The sequence below is a fragment of the Batrachochytrium dendrobatidis genome (assembly GCF_000203795.2).
Source record: "Batrachochytrium dendrobatidis JAM81 unplaced genomic scaffold BATDEscaffold_3, whole genome shotgun sequence".
NCBI classification, from domain to species: domain Eukaryota; kingdom Fungi; phylum Chytridiomycota; class Chytridiomycetes; order Rhizophydiales; genus Batrachochytrium; species Batrachochytrium dendrobatidis.
Genome location: NW_006281101.1, coordinates 22,099 through 40,611, shown reverse-complemented (window position 1 = coordinate 40,611; position 18,513 = coordinate 22,099). Strand labels below are relative to the sequence as shown.

General features: G+C 37.7%; 7 protein-coding genes across 7 annotated transcripts; 6 read left to right on the top strand and 1 right to left on the bottom strand.

Annotated features, from left to right (window-relative positions):
* Window positions 1–3,338: 3,338 nt before the first annotated feature.
* BATDEDRAFT_31428 (uncharacterized protein) lies at window positions 3,339–3,967 on the top strand (the record flags this gene model as incomplete). Its single annotated transcript, XM_006677316.1, has 1 exon — window positions 3,339–3,967. A coding segment is annotated over exon 1 (211 nt), but the record flags the coding sequence as incomplete, so codon positions are not given.
* An 811-nt stretch (window positions 3,968–4,778) lies between these two features.
* Window positions 4,779–5,210, top strand: BATDEDRAFT_29595 (uncharacterized protein; the record flags this gene model as incomplete). Its single annotated transcript, XM_006677304.1, has 1 exon — window positions 4,779–5,210. One exon carries the CDS (start codon window positions 4,779–4,781, stop codon window positions 5,208–5,210), a length of 432 nt encoding a protein of 143 aa, XP_006677367.1.
* A 1,721-nt stretch (window positions 5,211–6,931) lies between these two features.
* Window positions 6,932–7,750, bottom strand: BATDEDRAFT_31425 (uncharacterized protein; the record flags this gene model as incomplete). Its single annotated transcript, XM_006677315.1, has 1 exon — window positions 6,932–7,750. A coding segment is annotated over exon 1 (171 nt), but the record flags the coding sequence as incomplete, so codon positions are not given.
* A 1,047-nt stretch (window positions 7,751–8,797) lies between these two features.
* On the top strand, window positions 8,798–10,048 carry BATDEDRAFT_87191 (uncharacterized protein; the record flags this gene model as incomplete). The annotated part of the gene is made up of 4 exons (XM_006677533.1): window positions 8,798–8,943; window positions 9,360–9,454; window positions 9,612–9,838; window positions 9,971–10,048. 4 exons carry the CDS (start codon window positions 8,798–8,800, stop codon window positions 10,046–10,048), a joined length of 546 nt encoding a protein of 181 aa, XP_006677596.1.
* A 170-nt stretch (window positions 10,049–10,218) lies between these two features.
* On the top strand, window positions 10,219–10,902 carry BATDEDRAFT_87192 (uncharacterized protein; the record flags this gene model as incomplete). The annotated part of the gene is made up of 1 exon (XM_006677532.1): window positions 10,219–10,902. One exon carries the CDS (start codon window positions 10,219–10,221, stop codon window positions 10,900–10,902), a length of 684 nt encoding a protein of 227 aa, XP_006677595.1.
* Window positions 10,903–11,170: 268 nt separating this feature from the next.
* BATDEDRAFT_31424 (uncharacterized protein) lies at window positions 11,171–11,942 on the top strand. The gene has a single exon (XM_006677314.1). The coding sequence runs from the start codon at window positions 11,270–11,272 to the stop codon at window positions 11,477–11,479; it is 210 nt and encodes a 69-aa protein (XP_006677377.1). The 5' UTR covers window positions 11,171–11,269; the 3' UTR covers window positions 11,480–11,942.
* A 631-nt stretch (window positions 11,943–12,573) lies between these two features.
* On the top strand, window positions 12,574–14,799 carry BATDEDRAFT_23209 (uncharacterized protein; the record flags this gene model as incomplete). The annotated part of the gene is made up of 1 exon (XM_006677155.1): window positions 12,574–14,799. One exon carries the CDS (start codon window positions 12,574–12,576, stop codon window positions 14,797–14,799), a length of 2,226 nt encoding a protein of 741 aa, XP_006677218.1.
* Window positions 14,800–18,513: the final 3,714 nt, after the last annotated feature.

Sequence of the window (18,513 nt, the reverse complement as noted above, 5' to 3'; positions counted from 1 at the left end):
GATCATGGGTGAATCTCATCAATTGTGTTTGTTCGAGTCAGAGCATGAATCTGGCACGGTAAGCAACCAATCATTTCAGGCCATCCACTATTGTATACCAAGTCTTTTATCCAGGATTGCACATCTCGAATAAACAGTGTGTGACAACTATGGACACATTTAGCAGTAATTGACGGTCAAGAAACTGATATCAATGTTCCATGTATACTGTCAGAATTTTTAGAGCTTCGTGATTTGTATAAATTTAAATGTATAAAGTAGAGTATAGTCTGATACTGTTAGTAGTTATCAGAAGAGAACAAATCAGAAGTGTAAAATAAAAAAGGAAGTTTGCACTTTAATCCAAGATCAACAGACTTGGTCTTTTCAAGAGTAGTGAAGAGAAGTGATAAGTTAATTAGATGGTTGAAATAGTTGAAGAGTTGTTTATTGATAAGAAAATATCTTGGCTTTATAGTAGTTGATTGTTTGTCTTGTGATACGAACAAATAACACGTTTGATAGTTAGCGGTTGTAAACGAAAAGTAGTTGAGCCAATGGGATTGATTTCTGTAATTAGTCAATTTAATAATGATACCATTTACCCGTTACTGGGGACTCGAATCCTAGAGATGAGGATAATGGAGTTTGGAGCATATGGATTGGTGGTGATGAAGGGTTTAATTTGGAGATTCAAAGTGTGCGCTACTAGAATTAGCTTTGTCACAGATTATCACTTAGGAGTATCCGTCTGGATATTCCAACAATCATTGTGTATCTAAACACCAAATATTCCAATACATCAATAATACCACAGTGTAAACAGTAATACAGTTGATCAGTATTGTGGCAAGACTTTTCATTCAAGTTTGTATTTGGAAATACTCGATGGTTTAATCACCACATACTATTTGTAATGCGATTGTCATTGATCTCATCTCATCACAGTCCAGTCCATCTGATTTATGATGATGTTTAGTAATCCATTACCATGTGTTGTAGTAAACTAGTTTGTTTATTAAACCAAATCCACAACGATCACATTCAGAATATTAATTTACAGTATTTCTAAATGCATGTTTGATAACAATCCAATTTTGTTACAACAAACTGATCAAAACAATACTAAAATGGAACAACTCGTTTGTGTGTTTTACAACAATCCAAACATGAACAATTGTTGGAAATTGTTGGACATTCGCATGAATGAAATTGTCAAATCAAAATTTGATCAAAATTCAACTTTACTAATTTTATCAAACATGGAGTGGATTGATAACATGAAAGAGTTGATTCAACACCTGGATGATTTGAAACTATTAACAACGGATGCTCAACTACACAAGGCTGATGAAATATGGGGTAGACTGCTTGTATTGATAATGAAGTTGAGAAAACAGAATTACAGTAAGTTTAGTAGTCATTGTATTATTGATGAATTCAAACTGTTGCTGACTTTGTGTTGGTTTGAAATGGCATGATATATAAATGTAGCGCCTCGCTTACAGAGTATTGGACTGGAAGATATCACAGTCAAGTATTTGGAGTATAATCGACCCAGTTTACAGGTATTCATATATTGTAACAATAATGGATTGTTCATGACTAAAATAATCAACATGTGCTGTGTAGATCAAAATAATGGAGTTTGCTACAGTATTTTTGAGAATGATGTACAGTAATAATGAGTTCAAAGTATCACATCGACTAAGCAACCAAATTGCACAGCTCATGCAATCATCAAACCGTCAAGTCAAAATGGCAGCAAGCCATGATTCACATCGATCAACGATTGACATCCAACTCATCTAGTGTCGATATGCATATAGGCGATAAACACATGTAAAAAGCTGTACAAATATAACCGCTGGAGTCAAGAGGATGGATTTGACATCAAGCCAATGGTTGAGATTATTGTTCACGAGTCCAATCAAGAAGTGCTCAGATTGGCAATTGGCCTGTTCTTGCAAGTTTGTCATGGTATTGACGATGAAAATGTTAAAGAAATCAGACCTTTGTTGAAGTAATCAAACTCTAACCGATTACGAACCGTTCAACTAATTAACTTACATCGGATATAATATCCAAGCAGGGTATTATTCAACTCTAACACAATGTAACACTAGTGTGTCACATTGTATATCCCCTAATTCATAACGTCACCATCATTATTGACCCTTATGTTTCTATAACGACCCTACTTACTTTAACATTGTATTCATAGTTACCAATCATATGTAACTATATCCCATTATAACGACACAGCTAACAGCTGTAATCAATCCTATTGGCCAAGTTATCTCCGGGTACTATAGCCTATTATCAAATACTACCTGTTTGAGCCACAAGCCTCAAACAATCTTTTACTATAAGAACTAAGACACTTTCTTATTAAATAAACATCCTCTGAATATCCTCTGAATCAATCATCTAAATATCATCTGACATAACTTCGTTATTATCTATTAAGTTCAACTCGTTATTCTGTTGACTTTAATTTGCGTGACTACTTCCTGATTATCATTCAAGATCTCTTCTGACCGATCTTTTCTACAGCGGCAGATTATATATTATTACCTTATACTTTACTAATTGAAAGACTCAGTCTCTTTCTCTATTTTTATCTCTATACTTCTTGCGCGATAATCAAAATCTTTAACAGAAAATGTATGTTTGTAATGATACAATATTGGATCAGTTTGTACAGTGTCGAGTCTTGTCATGTTGATTGTATACTTGACATTGAACAATATCATTAGTTTGGCATCGTGGTATTAGGATTTGTTTCACGACTGGAATCATCCGATGGTTCAGTTGCTGTTGGTTTTATCAAAAATCTCCAAGCCATGTATTGGAATATTCATCGTGATAACCCAGTAAAAGCAGCTGAATGTGGCATCATTCCAGCAATAGTCAATACGCTCAGGTATGTGGTGTTATGCATGAATGTGTGTCCAGTCATCACAATTGGTAAATTTGACATGGTTGGATTGACATGGCATGAATACAGGAGTGTCGATCAAGCAGTGGTTGATCAAAGTATTGATGCTATTCAGAGTTTATGCGATATTAGAAATTGTGAAGTGATTTCAGCCGAGTTGATAAGATCGGGATTGATTCAAGCACTGAACGACTTGTGTGTCAGATACAGCAACGACTCTGAACTAAAAACACGCATAATCGAAGTAGCTGGATCAGCTGCATCCAAAATGCGCGACTTTCCTGTATCGCTTGTACGATCGTTGATTTTTGAGAAATTGACGATATCGATGTGCAATCTCAATATGGGTTACTCTTTGCGCATGTTTAATGATCTCAACGACATGATTCAGAAATCTACAAGCAAGGCCGAGATGATCAAGGTGTTTCAAGAATATGGAATTGTAAAGCAACTCAGCACTATTCTTTCACGCAGAGATATACGTTTGTGTAACAGTCCTGTTCCTGATATTGTAAAACTACTCAAAACACTTGCTGATTTTGCCGACAATCATCCCGACAGTTCAATACGTACCGAGTTGGATCAAGGCGGGATACTTGAAAATCTAACGGCTATTGTAAAATCGGATGATACTGACTACACAAACAAGAGGGTTGCTGACCAGATCATTGGAACGTGTTTTCAGCATCGGGTTTACGTTGCTAACTCCAGCATTTGGCCATACGACGACAATGTCAAAATTGATATGAGTTCTGGAATGGCCGGATATGTACGTGGAAAGGCACGCACACTTGTCGAGATGCAGTATATCCAGTATCTGCAATGTATACTTTGCAAACCCATGTGGTGGATCGATATCACAAACCAGCATATTGTGGAGCAATGGAGGGCTGACTCACTCGATCGGAACATATCACCATCAACATTTAATCTTGCGTTGGAACAACTCGGTGTTTTTGTCAAACAGCTTGTTTGTAGTGGCAGTGATGGATTTGGCACAATTGTCCCAGGACCTGTTGAACTGACGTATATACTGGACAATGGCATACCTGACAATGTATACACGCGATTGATGACAAATGTATCGGATATTGAACATGGATCAAATCACAACACTGGTCAAATGGTGCACAATCTGATTGATGCATCAATGTACAGTGTTGTATATGGACAAACGATGATTGCACCACTGGATATACGACTCAAATACACCAAAATGGTACCATGCGATATATTGTTATCGACTCGACTTGTTTCAGATACGCCCATCATTCGAGGCAATCCCAAGTTTATATCATGCAAGTTCCAATGTCTTCCGAGTGAATTCCGTGTCGAACAGGATGGCAGTGTGACCATCAACTCATACATCAACAATCTGAATCCGATATGGCATCAAGACATGTACAAATGCATTGCCAAAATATTCAAATGTTTTGTCCCAATGTTTGAAAGTCTGTTCAGAACGATGGATCCAATGTTCAAGTATATTGATCTTCGTAATGGCATAAATGGATATGAATCACCAAGCCAGTCAGACTATGGTGGTATGGAACCAGACACTCGAGTCATTCGTCCCGTATATGTACCAATACTTCCGAAACATTTTGAATCCAAATATGAATCAGCAAAACCAGTATCACTGCGTGGTCGTAATCTGCAAGTCATTGTCAAACTCACCAACATTCAATTGACACCATCCAAACCTAAATACGACAAGGGAAACTGGCACAATGAAGGTCCAATTAACGAATCGATTGTTGCAACTGGACTGTATTACTACGACGTGGAAAATATCACCACACCCAAACTCGATTTCCGCGAGGCTGTTGATCGGTTTGAACGTCGAAAAGCATCTGAGATGTATTGGGAAGATGTGTATGACACTGATCGAGAATCACTGCGAAATCAGTATATAGGATCGCTTGAATTACCAAATGGTCGATGTGTAGTTTATCCCAATCTATACCAACACAAAGAACAATCATTTGAACTTGCAGATCCAACTCAACCAGGACATTGCAAGATTCTGACATTTTTTGTAGTGAATCCATCTTGTCGGATTGTTTCGACTGCACATGTGGCTCCACAACAACCACAATGGTGCAAATCGAGTCTTGACAAGGCACACGTACCGCCTGAACTGTGGAATGATATCACGCAGTATATTCAAGGTGTTCAATCACCAGCTGAAGCCAAACGCTATCGAGATGAATTGACAAGTGACCGAACTCAAATCACAGCGGTATACAACAAGGACATATATGAGCGGGTGTATAATCTTGATAATTGATGATGGATTGTGAGGTTGTGATTTTACAACAATGAGTTGCAATGCCAGTCAGATCTATGCAATTAAATGGATCGAATAAATTGAATAAATCATGTCAATCATGCCAGTGATTGTTGATTATATTGACTGATTGTGTACAATTGATTGATACAAGTGATATGTATGCATCATTCGGTGTTGTTGAATCAGATCATTGCTTGATTCTGTCAATGTGATCAAATGGATTACTACAAAACTGTACATGCTCAAGTTGAATCAAGCATTGAATCGAGTATTGGATTGATATTTACACACAACCACAATTGCAATCAGCACAGTCTGAATATTAGACATTTGAACATCACATATCGAGTTGTGGATAAATGTGAGTTGGCATATTGGACTGTTTTTGTAGTTTATTAATGATTTGATTCACGACTGTTTGAATTCAAGGCTCAATATGGATTACAACTGGATTGTCGTTGTTTCCATTTGTGATGACAAATCTGTCAATGTGTTGATTGATTGCTAGTCCATTGTCCAAATAATAATCAATTCCACCAGCAATAGTGTCCGTCACATTCGAGTTGTTGGGAAATACTTTTGATAGTTTTGGTTAGATTGAACAGTCTGGTTTAGTCAAGTAAACCAATATCTCCATAAACATGTGCTGTAAAGTTGTTTCATTTGGAAAACCGCATGACGAAACAGATTCCAATACATTGGTCAATATTGATGAGACAACATTGCGTATGAGTTTTTGAAGAGACAAATGTTGTGATGGAAAGCAGTTTGTGAATGTCCATTTGAATAGTATTTTTTGACCAACAGCAAAGTAAAAGCAAGTTCAAGGTCGGACGACTCCATCAATATTCCAGCCTTTTGAGTGATGAATAAGATTCCATATTTTGCTGAGTTTCCAAGTTGTCCAATCGATGATTGTTGTCGGACATTTCTTGAGTAACAGTTTAAAACCATTTCTAATCAGATCTGAATGGTCGCTTCCAAAACAACGAGTCATACCCAACATGGAATTGTTTGATAGACAGTATTGTAGTAGATCTGCTCGAGTGGGTTCAATATTGTTTAGACATTGTGTTTTTATATCATCAATCGACACACACAGCGCACCAACAAGACCATCACATTCCGTTACAAGAACATGTTTCAAGGTCTCATTGTTCATGTTGTTTGGCAATCCAATAACGAGTAAATCCAGAAATTCATGGAATTCATGGAATTCACAGAGTTTGGCTGGAATAAGTAGAAAATCACTTTTCAAGACCTGAAAGACTACCGAGTTCAACAGGACTTGAAATTCCTCCAACAAAAAGATGGTTTGATGCAATGATAAATCGCATGCTTAATGACAACCAACTCAGCGATGCTTTGATTAAAAGTCTCCATAAACTTGTGTCTTGTAATTACTGTTGAGCATCATCAAGAAACAACAGTTTTACTTTTTCCAATTCTATCCGTTGTTGTTTGGAACAATCAATGCATTTCCAACAAAAGTGTCGTGCAATCTTGTCCAAGAAACAAATCCAAATGACATTTGTTTGAGACTATGTTGATACATATTAATGAATATAGGTTTTGCAGAATCAGATGAACAAGTCAATATGACAAACCGATACTCAAACCAAGTATGTGAGTTTGTCAAGTTGATCAGGTCTTTTGAGATGATTTGTAGAAACATTGATACCATTGATCTGGATAGTTTTCTTGAAATAATTGTATGAACCAGTGATTGTTGGGTTTGAGCCAACATCATTCTTGGATTTGATGATGAGTGGACTGGATCCAACAGTCCCATTTGTTCCAAGAGCAGCAAGCGAGTCCCATGCGTTGTAGTTGATCTCGACTTGATCCATCAGAGTGGATATTCAGTTAGTGTATCGACCAAAAGTGATCATGTCTTGTAATCTGCGACCAAGCCAACAGGTTCTATTGCTGAACAACAGCATGTTGTTGACTTGGTCGCAACCACCATCATTGAGACAACTAAAAGGCTTGTTGGTATTCCAGTCGACCATCAACTCCTTACTTTCCACTTTGTTGTTGATGGAGTGGAAATAACTTGCAATTCATGGTATTGTCTTGCTGTTCTTGGACTAGATTGAACCACTGGAACTGATCCACTCATCAAATCCAACACATTATGCCTGGTCAAACTCTGTATCATCAACACTAGACACTGTAATGGACATGAACTCACTTTACAAACCACTCTTGTGAACCTTGTCCAGTCGATACACTTGTATGATGAACACAACTGTTGTGTGTCCAACATTCAATCAAAACCATTCATCTGGATCAAACCATCATGAACATCGACATCAAAGACATTGACACAATCCCTAATGTTTTGTATTCAAAAGTCTATTCTGGCAACATACAAATCGGAATAGAAATTCCAGTCGACAGACTGTCAACTACACAATATTGTCATGATCGGTGTCAGTGGATGTGAACAACAACCTGCCATGGTTTGTGTCGATATTGTGTATTTGACTGTTTTATCGACCTGATTTCAGTGCAATGATTGACAAGTTGGCACAGTTGGTTCATGCCAAAAAGACGGACAAGAATCAAGCAGTGTTTGAATACCAATCTAAAAGACTGATCCAGTGTTTGATTTCTGCTCGTATTTTTGTTCTGAAAACACTCCGTGAAACAAATCCCGATCTCAAGCCTTTTACATGGCTATGCATTCAAACAAGTATACAAACTGGTGTACTCTTTTGTAAAATATTCAAACATCTATCTAAGCTTCCTTGGTCTGCGTTTGGTAAAGTCTATCAACAATTGAAATCATGGTTCCTAAAAGACAGTCGTGTTATATTTGACGAATCGCAACATATGTTAAGTCTTTTAAAGTCGGACTATCGTTCAACAACAATCCATTACTGCTGGACAATTTGATTCTCCTCGGTCGCTGTTTTCGTTTTTGACCAGAACTATTATCCAAGATGGCTTCAACAATATATGGTGCGGAACACAAATGCGAATTTGCATTATGGACTTGACATACTCTGCTGCTGGACTCAAACCAGATAATATATTGATATTCACCGACTTCAACTACTTGAAATCATCTGATATTTTCAAACTACTATCGATGTGTCAAAGAATATTGACCTTCAAGAAATCTCACAGTCTCTTCAAGGTCGTCCAAGACTTTTTGTTTCATTTTTACACAAACTGATTGATTCGACTGATATCAATGATTGTTATCGTGGTTATATACAGGAAATGACGACAAAATATGGCATGTATTTGCCTCATTCATTATTTTACTGTTTCTGGAAGGAGAGAATTGACTAGAGTATCAAACCCATTAAAAATGCCGACTATTGTGTTGCTGAAACTAGATTGGTATTGGAGATACTTGTCCATCTACTTATTGATCCAAAACTCAGATCTGATTGTTTCCCTTGTGTATTTTGTTAAACAGTCATACACACTACTTGTTTGAACGTATTAGTTTGCAGCAACTATTGCAACTATTACAACTGCTACCCATATTATTGTTATCAAGTTTCGAGATCAACTCGTTTTACATTTCCATTTCCATCTTCATTTCCTGACACCCTACAACACCAATAATGAATTCACTGTGGTCCCGTCTCAACATCCTATCGGCTCTTTCTCCAAAACAGTCTTGCCGTAGTGTGCAAAACACTATTCCCCAACCAACCAATGCTTGTGAAAATGCACCACACCTTGCCGAAACAAGCATGAATCCAGAAAGGTATGCAGCACAGTATTTGTATTATAGTTGTGCATCTGAATATTATAGTTTGGTTACACAACACATTGCTAACATGGCTGTTTACTTGCATGTGTATTATTTACGATTTGATGATTGCATTTACGGTATTTTGGGATGGACTCGAAACGTTGCCGAATTTAATTTTGTTGATTCGACTCCGACTACGCGACTTTGATGGTAATGATTTTGACTGTTTTTGATGCTATCTAATGTCATTGAACGTCATTCAATGTGTATCAATTGTGATTTGTGTTGGTTGGTATGCTGTGCTGGTTGATTATTATTTGGGATTGAATTGGTTGATGCCTAATTTGATTTATGGGACAATGGGTTGAATGCTACTTTAAACTTTTACTGTTGTTTGTGCATAATTTTGTAATGTTGTGATTGACTAGTTCAAATCAGGAAAACATATATACTGATGTGTATACATCCAGCCCAATCAGTACAGTCAGTCCAATCAATGATCCAAGAATCCCTGCTTCACCAAGTAAGTGTGTGATTTTTGTATCAATTTCTCACGAGTTTTGGATGTGAATGCATGTGAATGCATGTATTGTGGATTGTTTAGGCTGTAGTGTGTTGATGGTAACTATACTGATTATATTGACTGATGGATTGATTGTTTTAAAACATTTACATTATAGTCTCGTCCCTGATTGAGGCAGTTAGGATACTACAGTCTGGAAAGCAATGCGACTCTACAGTATCAACCATATATACTGCAGAGTCCATTGCACCAGATTCAGCAGTGACTGGCCATTCATCAGGACCCGTTGAGCATTATACCGATGCTCAAGCATCTATGCTGTCATACAGCTATGCTAAACGGGTTTTGGCGTGTGACAAACCGCCTTTTGAAACTCGGTATAAAGTAAGTTGGTTGTATTAGTATAAATCTTGGGTTTAGCCTTGAAATTGCACAAGCTGTGCTGGATTGATACAACTGTATAGTTATGGTTGACTAATGTTTTATTTATTGGTGTCAACTATTTATATTTGACAGGCTGACCAAATGCAGTACACAAGGAGTAAGCTTCCCGGTGAGATTGATAGATCAAAAGTGTGGCAGCTCATGTCATGACTGAGTGATTGTATCAGTCTCTGTGAGTATGTGCGCGAGTTACAAGTTTCTGGTTCAACAATCGTTGATAACAAAACATCCATTACAGTCAAAAATAAGACCCAATCACGGTACTCAACCAGATCCTGTTCAGTGTTTGCAGTCTCTGCAGTGGTGACTGGACCAAACTCATGATTGCTGAAAACATGGCAATATCACCGTATCAATCAACCAGTACCGTTTACTCGACCACCCAATGTATCCATGACAAATATGAGGTGCTTTCGATTGATCCAGACAGTGCATCTGCGTCTGATGCAACTCGACTGGTATATATAGTTGGATCTGTGTGCATGCGATTGATCAACAGCGATTTGTCAGTGTACACGCAGACCAACAATGTGTGTGGTATCAGTCCAATCCAAACTACTGGCAGGGCAACTCGAGGTAATATGAACTCGATTGGAAACGTTGACTTTTTCACATTGATGGACGAAATGCGACAAACAGTCAAATACCTCACCATGCAAGTTGTATCCTTGAAAACTGATCTGGCCGCTGTGACTAGCGCATTTGGTCAGTTGCAGAGTCAAACCAATGACATTGTTGTCATGATGACCAAACACGACAATGTCATTCGATCATTACTGGGACAGATCTTGGTCAAACTGGACTCTGGTTGCTCACCAACACATGCAGTTGTTATACCAGTTGCGGTATTCAAAACCATTTCCACGACTGTAAACACCACCGCAACAGTGACTGTGTTTTGTCCACAAAGTCAATCCAAGTTGTTCATATGCGACAACAGCACGTTGCACACACACGCAGACTGTCGATACGGAATGTCAAGCAACAATCGACTTATTCCGTAGTCGTGCAATTGTTGACATAAATGCCATTGCGGTCAATGCTGTATCGACTGGTGTCAAACCTTGAATGAATGCTGCAACTCGCATTTGTTTATTGCGTTTTGCATCGAATTCAATGTGCACACTCAATAAACTTTGTGGTATTCTGGTCACATTCCGTATCAATCTGCAACGGATTACCAACATCCATACAATCAACAACACGATCAGATTATTAGTGGATCAATCTATTGCTGTCAAACTTGTAGTCATGACCCAACTCGATACAAGCCAGGTCAAGTTTGATCCAGAAACTCCAACAAAAAACATCAACCCGACCACTGAGCTGGCTGCTCGTCAACGGTTTACTGATTATGTGGGTTTATTGTTGATGTGTAAGCGTGTAAACTGTCGTACACGCAATTTATACTGCGAGTTGGTGGTCAAGTCTGACAATCTGTATTCGCAAACTTGTGTGCAAGCAGTGTTTTGTTGGATCACAAACATCCTGCAACTCGCACAGTTGTTTGCACAGTTGTTCGCCTATCAATCCAACTGGATCTGCAACTCTGTCAAGCAAATCCGTAGTTCAATCTGCTGATGTTGATGTGACTACAATAAACACGAAACTCACCGAAATAACACTTGCTGATCTGACAGGTCAATGAGTGACACTCTAACCATTAATACCAAACAAACAACGTTTTGAATCAACAATCAACTGTCATGACAATTGGTAACATTCGTGGTCATTTGGCATTCATCTCAAACCATCACATCAAACACATTTCCAAAATCGATTGCTGGACAACTCAATTCGGTGCACGAGTCCGTATTACTGTGCCAGAGTTGTTAAACATTGGTAATGTGAAATATCATAAATAACGAGATATTTCAGACTCATACACGACGCATATATGTTTGAGGCGATGTCTATCGCAGCCATCACTTGTGCAATAACAAGAGACTTTCTCAGCTATGACGTCTAATTCACGGATACGCATAACCGTTATTTACATCTTTATAAAATGATCAATGTTTTCTTTTATCAATAAACAACACAATTAACTCATTGGTTCATTCCTTCATTCTCATCTTTTACTTTTGTGATATTCCTCCAAAACTATACTACATTAATATGTTGTCATACGTCCAAGAGCAACAGTATTGCTGTGGTGTAATATTAGCAACTACACACAACTTGACATGAATGACAATGTTGATGTCGAGACTGTCAATGTATTACAATGTATTGGTCAACAGTGGCTGCAATCAATGACAATATTGCAGTCAATCCAATCCAATTGTTGATTGGAACAATCATTATTCACTTGTCAGATTCAGCATGTAAATGAATGTTTTGTAACACATTTACTAATCCAACAATTGACTGATTAACAATAATTGAATATTAAAATGTTGAATAAAAGACTCGAGTCATTATATGAATGACGTAATCAATTGTTGAGTTGACACTCGATTGAACAATACAAATGAACACATGACAAATGTTTAAACACTATTCAAAGTGTGAATTTGTCTCACATTGTTCACGTGATATTGAGTTTTGAATGTGAGACAAATTCACGTTTTGATCTTTTTTTGTCATTTCATTGTTTCACTTTATTCTATATTCTATTCTATTCTATATTTTATATTCTATTCTATATTCTATTTCTATTCTTTCAAATTGAAATGGAAAACAAGCAGTTCTACATCAAATATCTTGACAATCAGCCAGTGGAAATCGAAACCCACTTTGATGGTGAACTAGAGAGAAAAAGACCACTCAACAATGTATCGAAACTAATTGCTGCTTTCCAAGCACTTCCCAACTCTCCTCTTGCTTCTGCTTTTGTTGGAGACCTCACCATCCATTTTGTGGTGGATGGTCCAGCCATTGCTGGAGATGTGCTTCTGAAATCCATTCAACATCCAGTTGGTTCCTACAACCAACCGCTTGTCATTAAATCCAAGAGTAATTTTGTACGGAGTAAAAGTGACCAAGAATTCGTCGACGCCAATAATTTGAAATTGCAAACCCCAAATGACGCTTTCAAGTATTTGATATATCATCTGGAAAAGATTGTCAATGTCTCAAGGTTTCCAAATAACGCCGTATTTCACGACAATTGCTTGGAGCATCGTCTTGATAGGAGGAGCACTAGCTATGCGATTGACGATGTCAATAATGTCAAACTGTTTCTTGCTGTTTCTGGTGCAGGAAAAACAAGGATGCTTCTAGAGTTGCTTTATTCAAACTTTGGGTACTACTTCACTTCCAAGAGCTCTCAAAAAGACTTTGGTTCTAAAGACATGTATCAATGCCGGATGTATTGCGACAGTAAACCTAAACTCGCTAAACTCACTCAACATGCTATCCAACTGTTGTGTTTCGTTCGGGTTTCTGTTTGCAACTACTTGATAAGCAAGGGATTCAAGGAACCTTGGCAAATTCTTCTGGCTCAACTCCATCCTATTGCATTCTTTGGGCTTGACTTGTTTGAATATCTTTTTACAATCCTTGTAGAAGAGCCTAAACTTTCCACAACTGCTATTACAAACCCATTTCCTTTTACTGCCATTGATGAAATTCAGGCTCTTGCAGAAGGTCTTTGTTTACATTGCCTGCCAGGGAGTGAAAACTCACGTCCTTTCTTCTCTCCATTTGTATACCATTCCAAAATGATGGGAATATTTCCTCATTTCCTACTGTCTGGTACCGGTATTAACTTTAAACTTATCAAAGAGCTAATGGAGTCCAGTGTTATGAAGGATGGTCAAGTCACAGATTATGTAGTTATATCAGATTTCCATCCTTTGACAAAGCTCGAGGTCGAACAGTATGCTAGACAATTTTTACAAGACCATCAAGTCAATCAACTGGATGCTATTGTATCAAGAATTTCAGACTTTGAATTATGTCATGGAAGACCACGTTTCGTATCGTATATTCTGGATGCATATATGAAATCAAATGATATTGACACTGCGATTGGCAAATTTATCACTGGAATATCTAATGTTGATGGCCAGATTTTCCCGCTTAGATTCTTGAAAGATGACCTTGATGGAGGCATTCGTTCATTTGACAGAGTCATTGATGGTGATACCCTGTCGAGAATCATTCGCGACGCATTTCTTGATGCCATCTGGAAGGGAGAAATGCAACTTAATGTAACTGGAAATGACGGTGCTAATGCAATACGTTACGGTTTGGGATTTGGTCGAGATATTGCTAAAGCTAACCCTTCCATTGAAATTCAAGAGTTGGCCGTAATCGAGTGTCTTCGCTACTTTTTCCCCTTTGCGCCCATTGTCAAAAATTTATACCAAAGAATTGACTCGTCTTTTAACCCTCAAATGGTTGGCTATTTGATGGAATACTTGGTTGCGTTTGCTTTAGTAGCCAACCATTCTGGTCCTGATGCTGCCAATAGTATCAAGGCATCCCAAGCTTCTGCATCCAGCTATTTACAATGTGATGATTCAAGTCAAGTATGCTTTCCCGATCATATGTGTGGACCAGATATCATCTACAAGTGTGCCAATACAAAGACTGTATACATTGTCCAAGTCAAATTTGTCAAGAGAATGTCAAAACAACAAGCTGCAAACGCTTACAATACTACAGATCCTGAACGCTTTTATTGCAAACGTAATGGCGGTGGAGTGTCGAAAAAACTTGAAGTGTTGAAAGGGTTTGAAGAAGAACGAACCTACCTTCTTAGGACTTTGTTGAAACTACACAAATCAGGCTACTCATTGCAACAGACTCTGGTTATTCATACTGCTGAAAAGAACCCTGTTGACGCTCAAGATATGAGAATCATCAATAGTCAAAACTCGCCTCAGTTTTTTGACAAAATTGGCAACGGTGTTTGGGATTTTTTGAATTTAATTAGAAATAACCTTCAATAAAGTTTCAAGATGAGATTGATATACAGATTGGATTTTCAAAATCAAAAATAACTTTGATTAGCCATATGCAACCAACACCAAACACGGAACCTTGAATATGAGCTCAATGATCAATTTTACCATCATGATTCGTAATTGCAAATAGAACTTGTTTCAAAACATAGGAATCCAGTCGTCATTATAAATATCCTTGCATTGCATTGCATACACAACTCCATTTGTGTATATTGATGGGTTTGCACAAAACTGAATTGATGCTAAACTTGGAAATACTGACGATAACAAGACAGATGCATGAATGCATTCACTCCATTCAACAACAGACATAGCTGCCAAGATCCAAACATGTTCCGCAACAAGTTATTTGTATTTTTACAGGCAAAAGTAGATGCTACCAGTGTAACATTTGTCAATTCTGACATGTTCAAAGTAATAACCAGCCAATAGTCTGGATTAAACGACAACACATGATGACCGATCGTCATTCCAAACACCAGGACAATGGAAAGGGTTCAACATGTAGAGTCAATCATTCCACCACAATCAGAATTGTAAGTGATTGGATATTGGCACTATTGAATCACAAAATAATCAAACACACGATCGCATAGCTTGTCAATGTTGCAATGCATTGCATCGATCAGTTTGATGAAAGTGTTTTGAATCTGATACATGACTGTTATTTTATAATGACGGCAGCTTCAAGGGTGACAATCAGCACTTTTGAAATGGATATTCAGAAAACGCCAAATACACCATATAGTCGATCAATAACAAACATCGCTGTTGGTGTATGATCAACCTCGGTAATATTCTGGAATGATCTTTTCAACTGCGGTGATACACCCAGTAATCAGATAGTGTCACCCTGCTTATGGATAGTTATCATCACATATACAATCCATTACTACAACATATACTGTCACTGTATACCAAATACTTGACTGATTGTTTGATTGGTCATATTTTGTGCAGTTTAAATTGATCCCATTTGTCCTTTATTGGTCAATCTGTATATAAATCAGGTTATTCAATGACTTGCTATCATACAAATTCAAATACAGTCTATTCACATATTGACAACTATGCAACAATTGGTTGTTCTTGTTGGAATATCCTGATTGAACTACCAACAATGGCTATTGCACACATAGTCACCCAATATCCTGCCAATTGTGATTGTGATTGTATTCCACATCCAATTATAGATTGTAATCAGTCACAATTGCCGTGTTTGATCAAGTAATGGTTTTACATTGATCATGATACCATACATCACGATATTGCCAGATCACTGCACACAAGTCATGATCAATACAAATACATTACTGATTGACATTGATTGACACCATAGATGCAATCAACCAGCACAATACTGTTGGGATTGAGAGTTCTAGTGTTTCAAGCATAGTGTTGACACCATTGTGACAACCATTATCATTAGTATAAAAGCTATATGATGTAAAACGACATACACCATATCGACTATAATATGATCAGTGATATATTTTATCGCATAAATAACCAGTTTTGTTACTATATATATTCAGTCCATATTTGTTACTACACGATGTTTGCTTATTCACATTATGAATATCTGTATATATTGTATCATTGTTTGGCCATTTGATTTGCGTTTGGTGTTTCTGTTGGTGACGTGACTGATCCATACGTTGCAGCCTCCATTGCAATTGATTTAATGTCATGCAATAATCAAATGGCTTTTGAATTCGAGTCGGATCGAGTCAATCCAAGTCGGTTCGAGTTGAGTGAAACAGTTTGTAATTCCAGATTATCATGGTTTGTATTCAATCTATGTGATGATATATACATGGAGCTTACACACGGTTTGACCACACGAGACAGCGACTGTGGTACGGTATCCAATGCCAGCAATATCCCGTTATTGTGAGACATTATATATTGTTGCCATTCAACAATAACATGTGTGTATATATGCGATTTGAATAAATGATCGTGTTACAACCCCTGACTATCCAAGTACACATTTGAATTGGCATCTGGAACTTGGTTGCAGGACTATCAGAGTCTATGCATATTTGCATGTATAGTTGCCAGTTTATGCTCCAAATTCAGTGACAGATAATCCACCAACGCTGTGTAGGTAGATTGCAATATTTGGGGTGTTTTCAATGCATTTTGTCCAGTAGTGTCTGGGATACGCACTGTCGAGTTATTGTGATGCCACATCATGGTTGTAAGTTGATACACGTTGGCATTCATCACTAGCATTCACTCATTCATCACTGACATGCTCTTGATCATACCGATCTGTGTTGAATACGTTGCATAGTATTGAATTGTTGTGCTGAATGCAAGTGCTGGTTTAAACGTGCTACATCTGAGCGCAGTTTAGTCAAAATCTCATGTTGAATACTAAACATGGCATCCGAGTGATACAATCAAACGTGTTTCACCATCTCTCCAATTTTGGATTTGTGAAACCTCGATATTATACATTCCATCATTCATCAGATTGTCTACCTTGTCACGTCAACGCAGCTCCGATCGTACTTGAGTCTACATATTGTCCAAACTCGACACTCCATGTTAGTGTATGTTGAAACATCCAGATCTTTGAACTGGTCATGGGTGAAAAACGTTGCCTCGGATCCCCATACGGAACATTGATCTCGTTTGACACACTATGCATGTCCTAGCTGGATACGTCATAACATTAGCGCAACGAATAATGTATGGGTTGAGTTGAGTTGTTAAATCATTGCCAGATTCAAACACCTCCATACCATCAATACCAAATGCATCCATCGACGCGCTGGATGAGACCTGGTTCAAGTCACTGATGTCACTGATGTCGCGATAATGTAGTGCCCTCGACGATCCAAACCAAGGCATTTGCTGTTTGACAGTATGTATGTAATGACTTGTTTGCTGCCAACTTTGAATACGAGTATGTCAGAATGAACTGGGATTGCATTTGATGTTCCATGTGTACGACTAGGTACTGCACAATATGTTTACAATGATGTGGTACTAGATAATCGTGTCAATGGTGTCAATGACTCAATAGTTGATGCTGGAATGGGTGTAATACATGGCCATTGATCATGTCTATACACAGATACTCGTTTTACAGGAAATGGTATGGTAGGAGCACATTCAACTGTGGCATGGCTCTGCATCAGCACCATTCATTTTAGGATATGTTTGAAATGACATTGATTAATGTTTAAAATGGGTTGATGCATCTAAACTAGCTTTGAAATCAATTTATGGAACTTCACGCTAATGCATTATGAATAGCCTGCGACCATGATGAATCTAAAATCATTAGTATCGACTTGTTTGGGTAAATGATGAGCAGATTTGTATGAATTAGCCAATACTGAATTCTGAGACTGTCAAGTTACATTTTAATGATACAACAGCCTATCCAACAAGCCAATACTGGGTTGAATCCAATTTAATCCAATCCAATCCGATTTAATCCAATGATCTGATTTTGAAATTGCGCGGGTTGCACGAGTTGCCAAATTCAGCAAGTTGTGGCTAAAGAAATGTAAATGGCAATATTATGGTCTTGCATCATCTTGGCAATGGTGACTGTCCAACAAAGCTGTCTTGTTCATATGGGGTTGTATTTTACTTGGCTATCATCAAACTACTTTGAACTGTTGTGTATTTGGAATGAAGCCATGGTCGACGTAGGACTAGGGCACGTCTTGTAATAAT

What these genes read in the sequence shown, in the direction of transcription:
- BATDEDRAFT_31424 (XM_006677314.1), top strand. Translation starts at nt 11,270, where the DNA reads ATGTGTAAGCGTGTAAACTGTCGTACACGCAATTTATACTGCGAGTTG.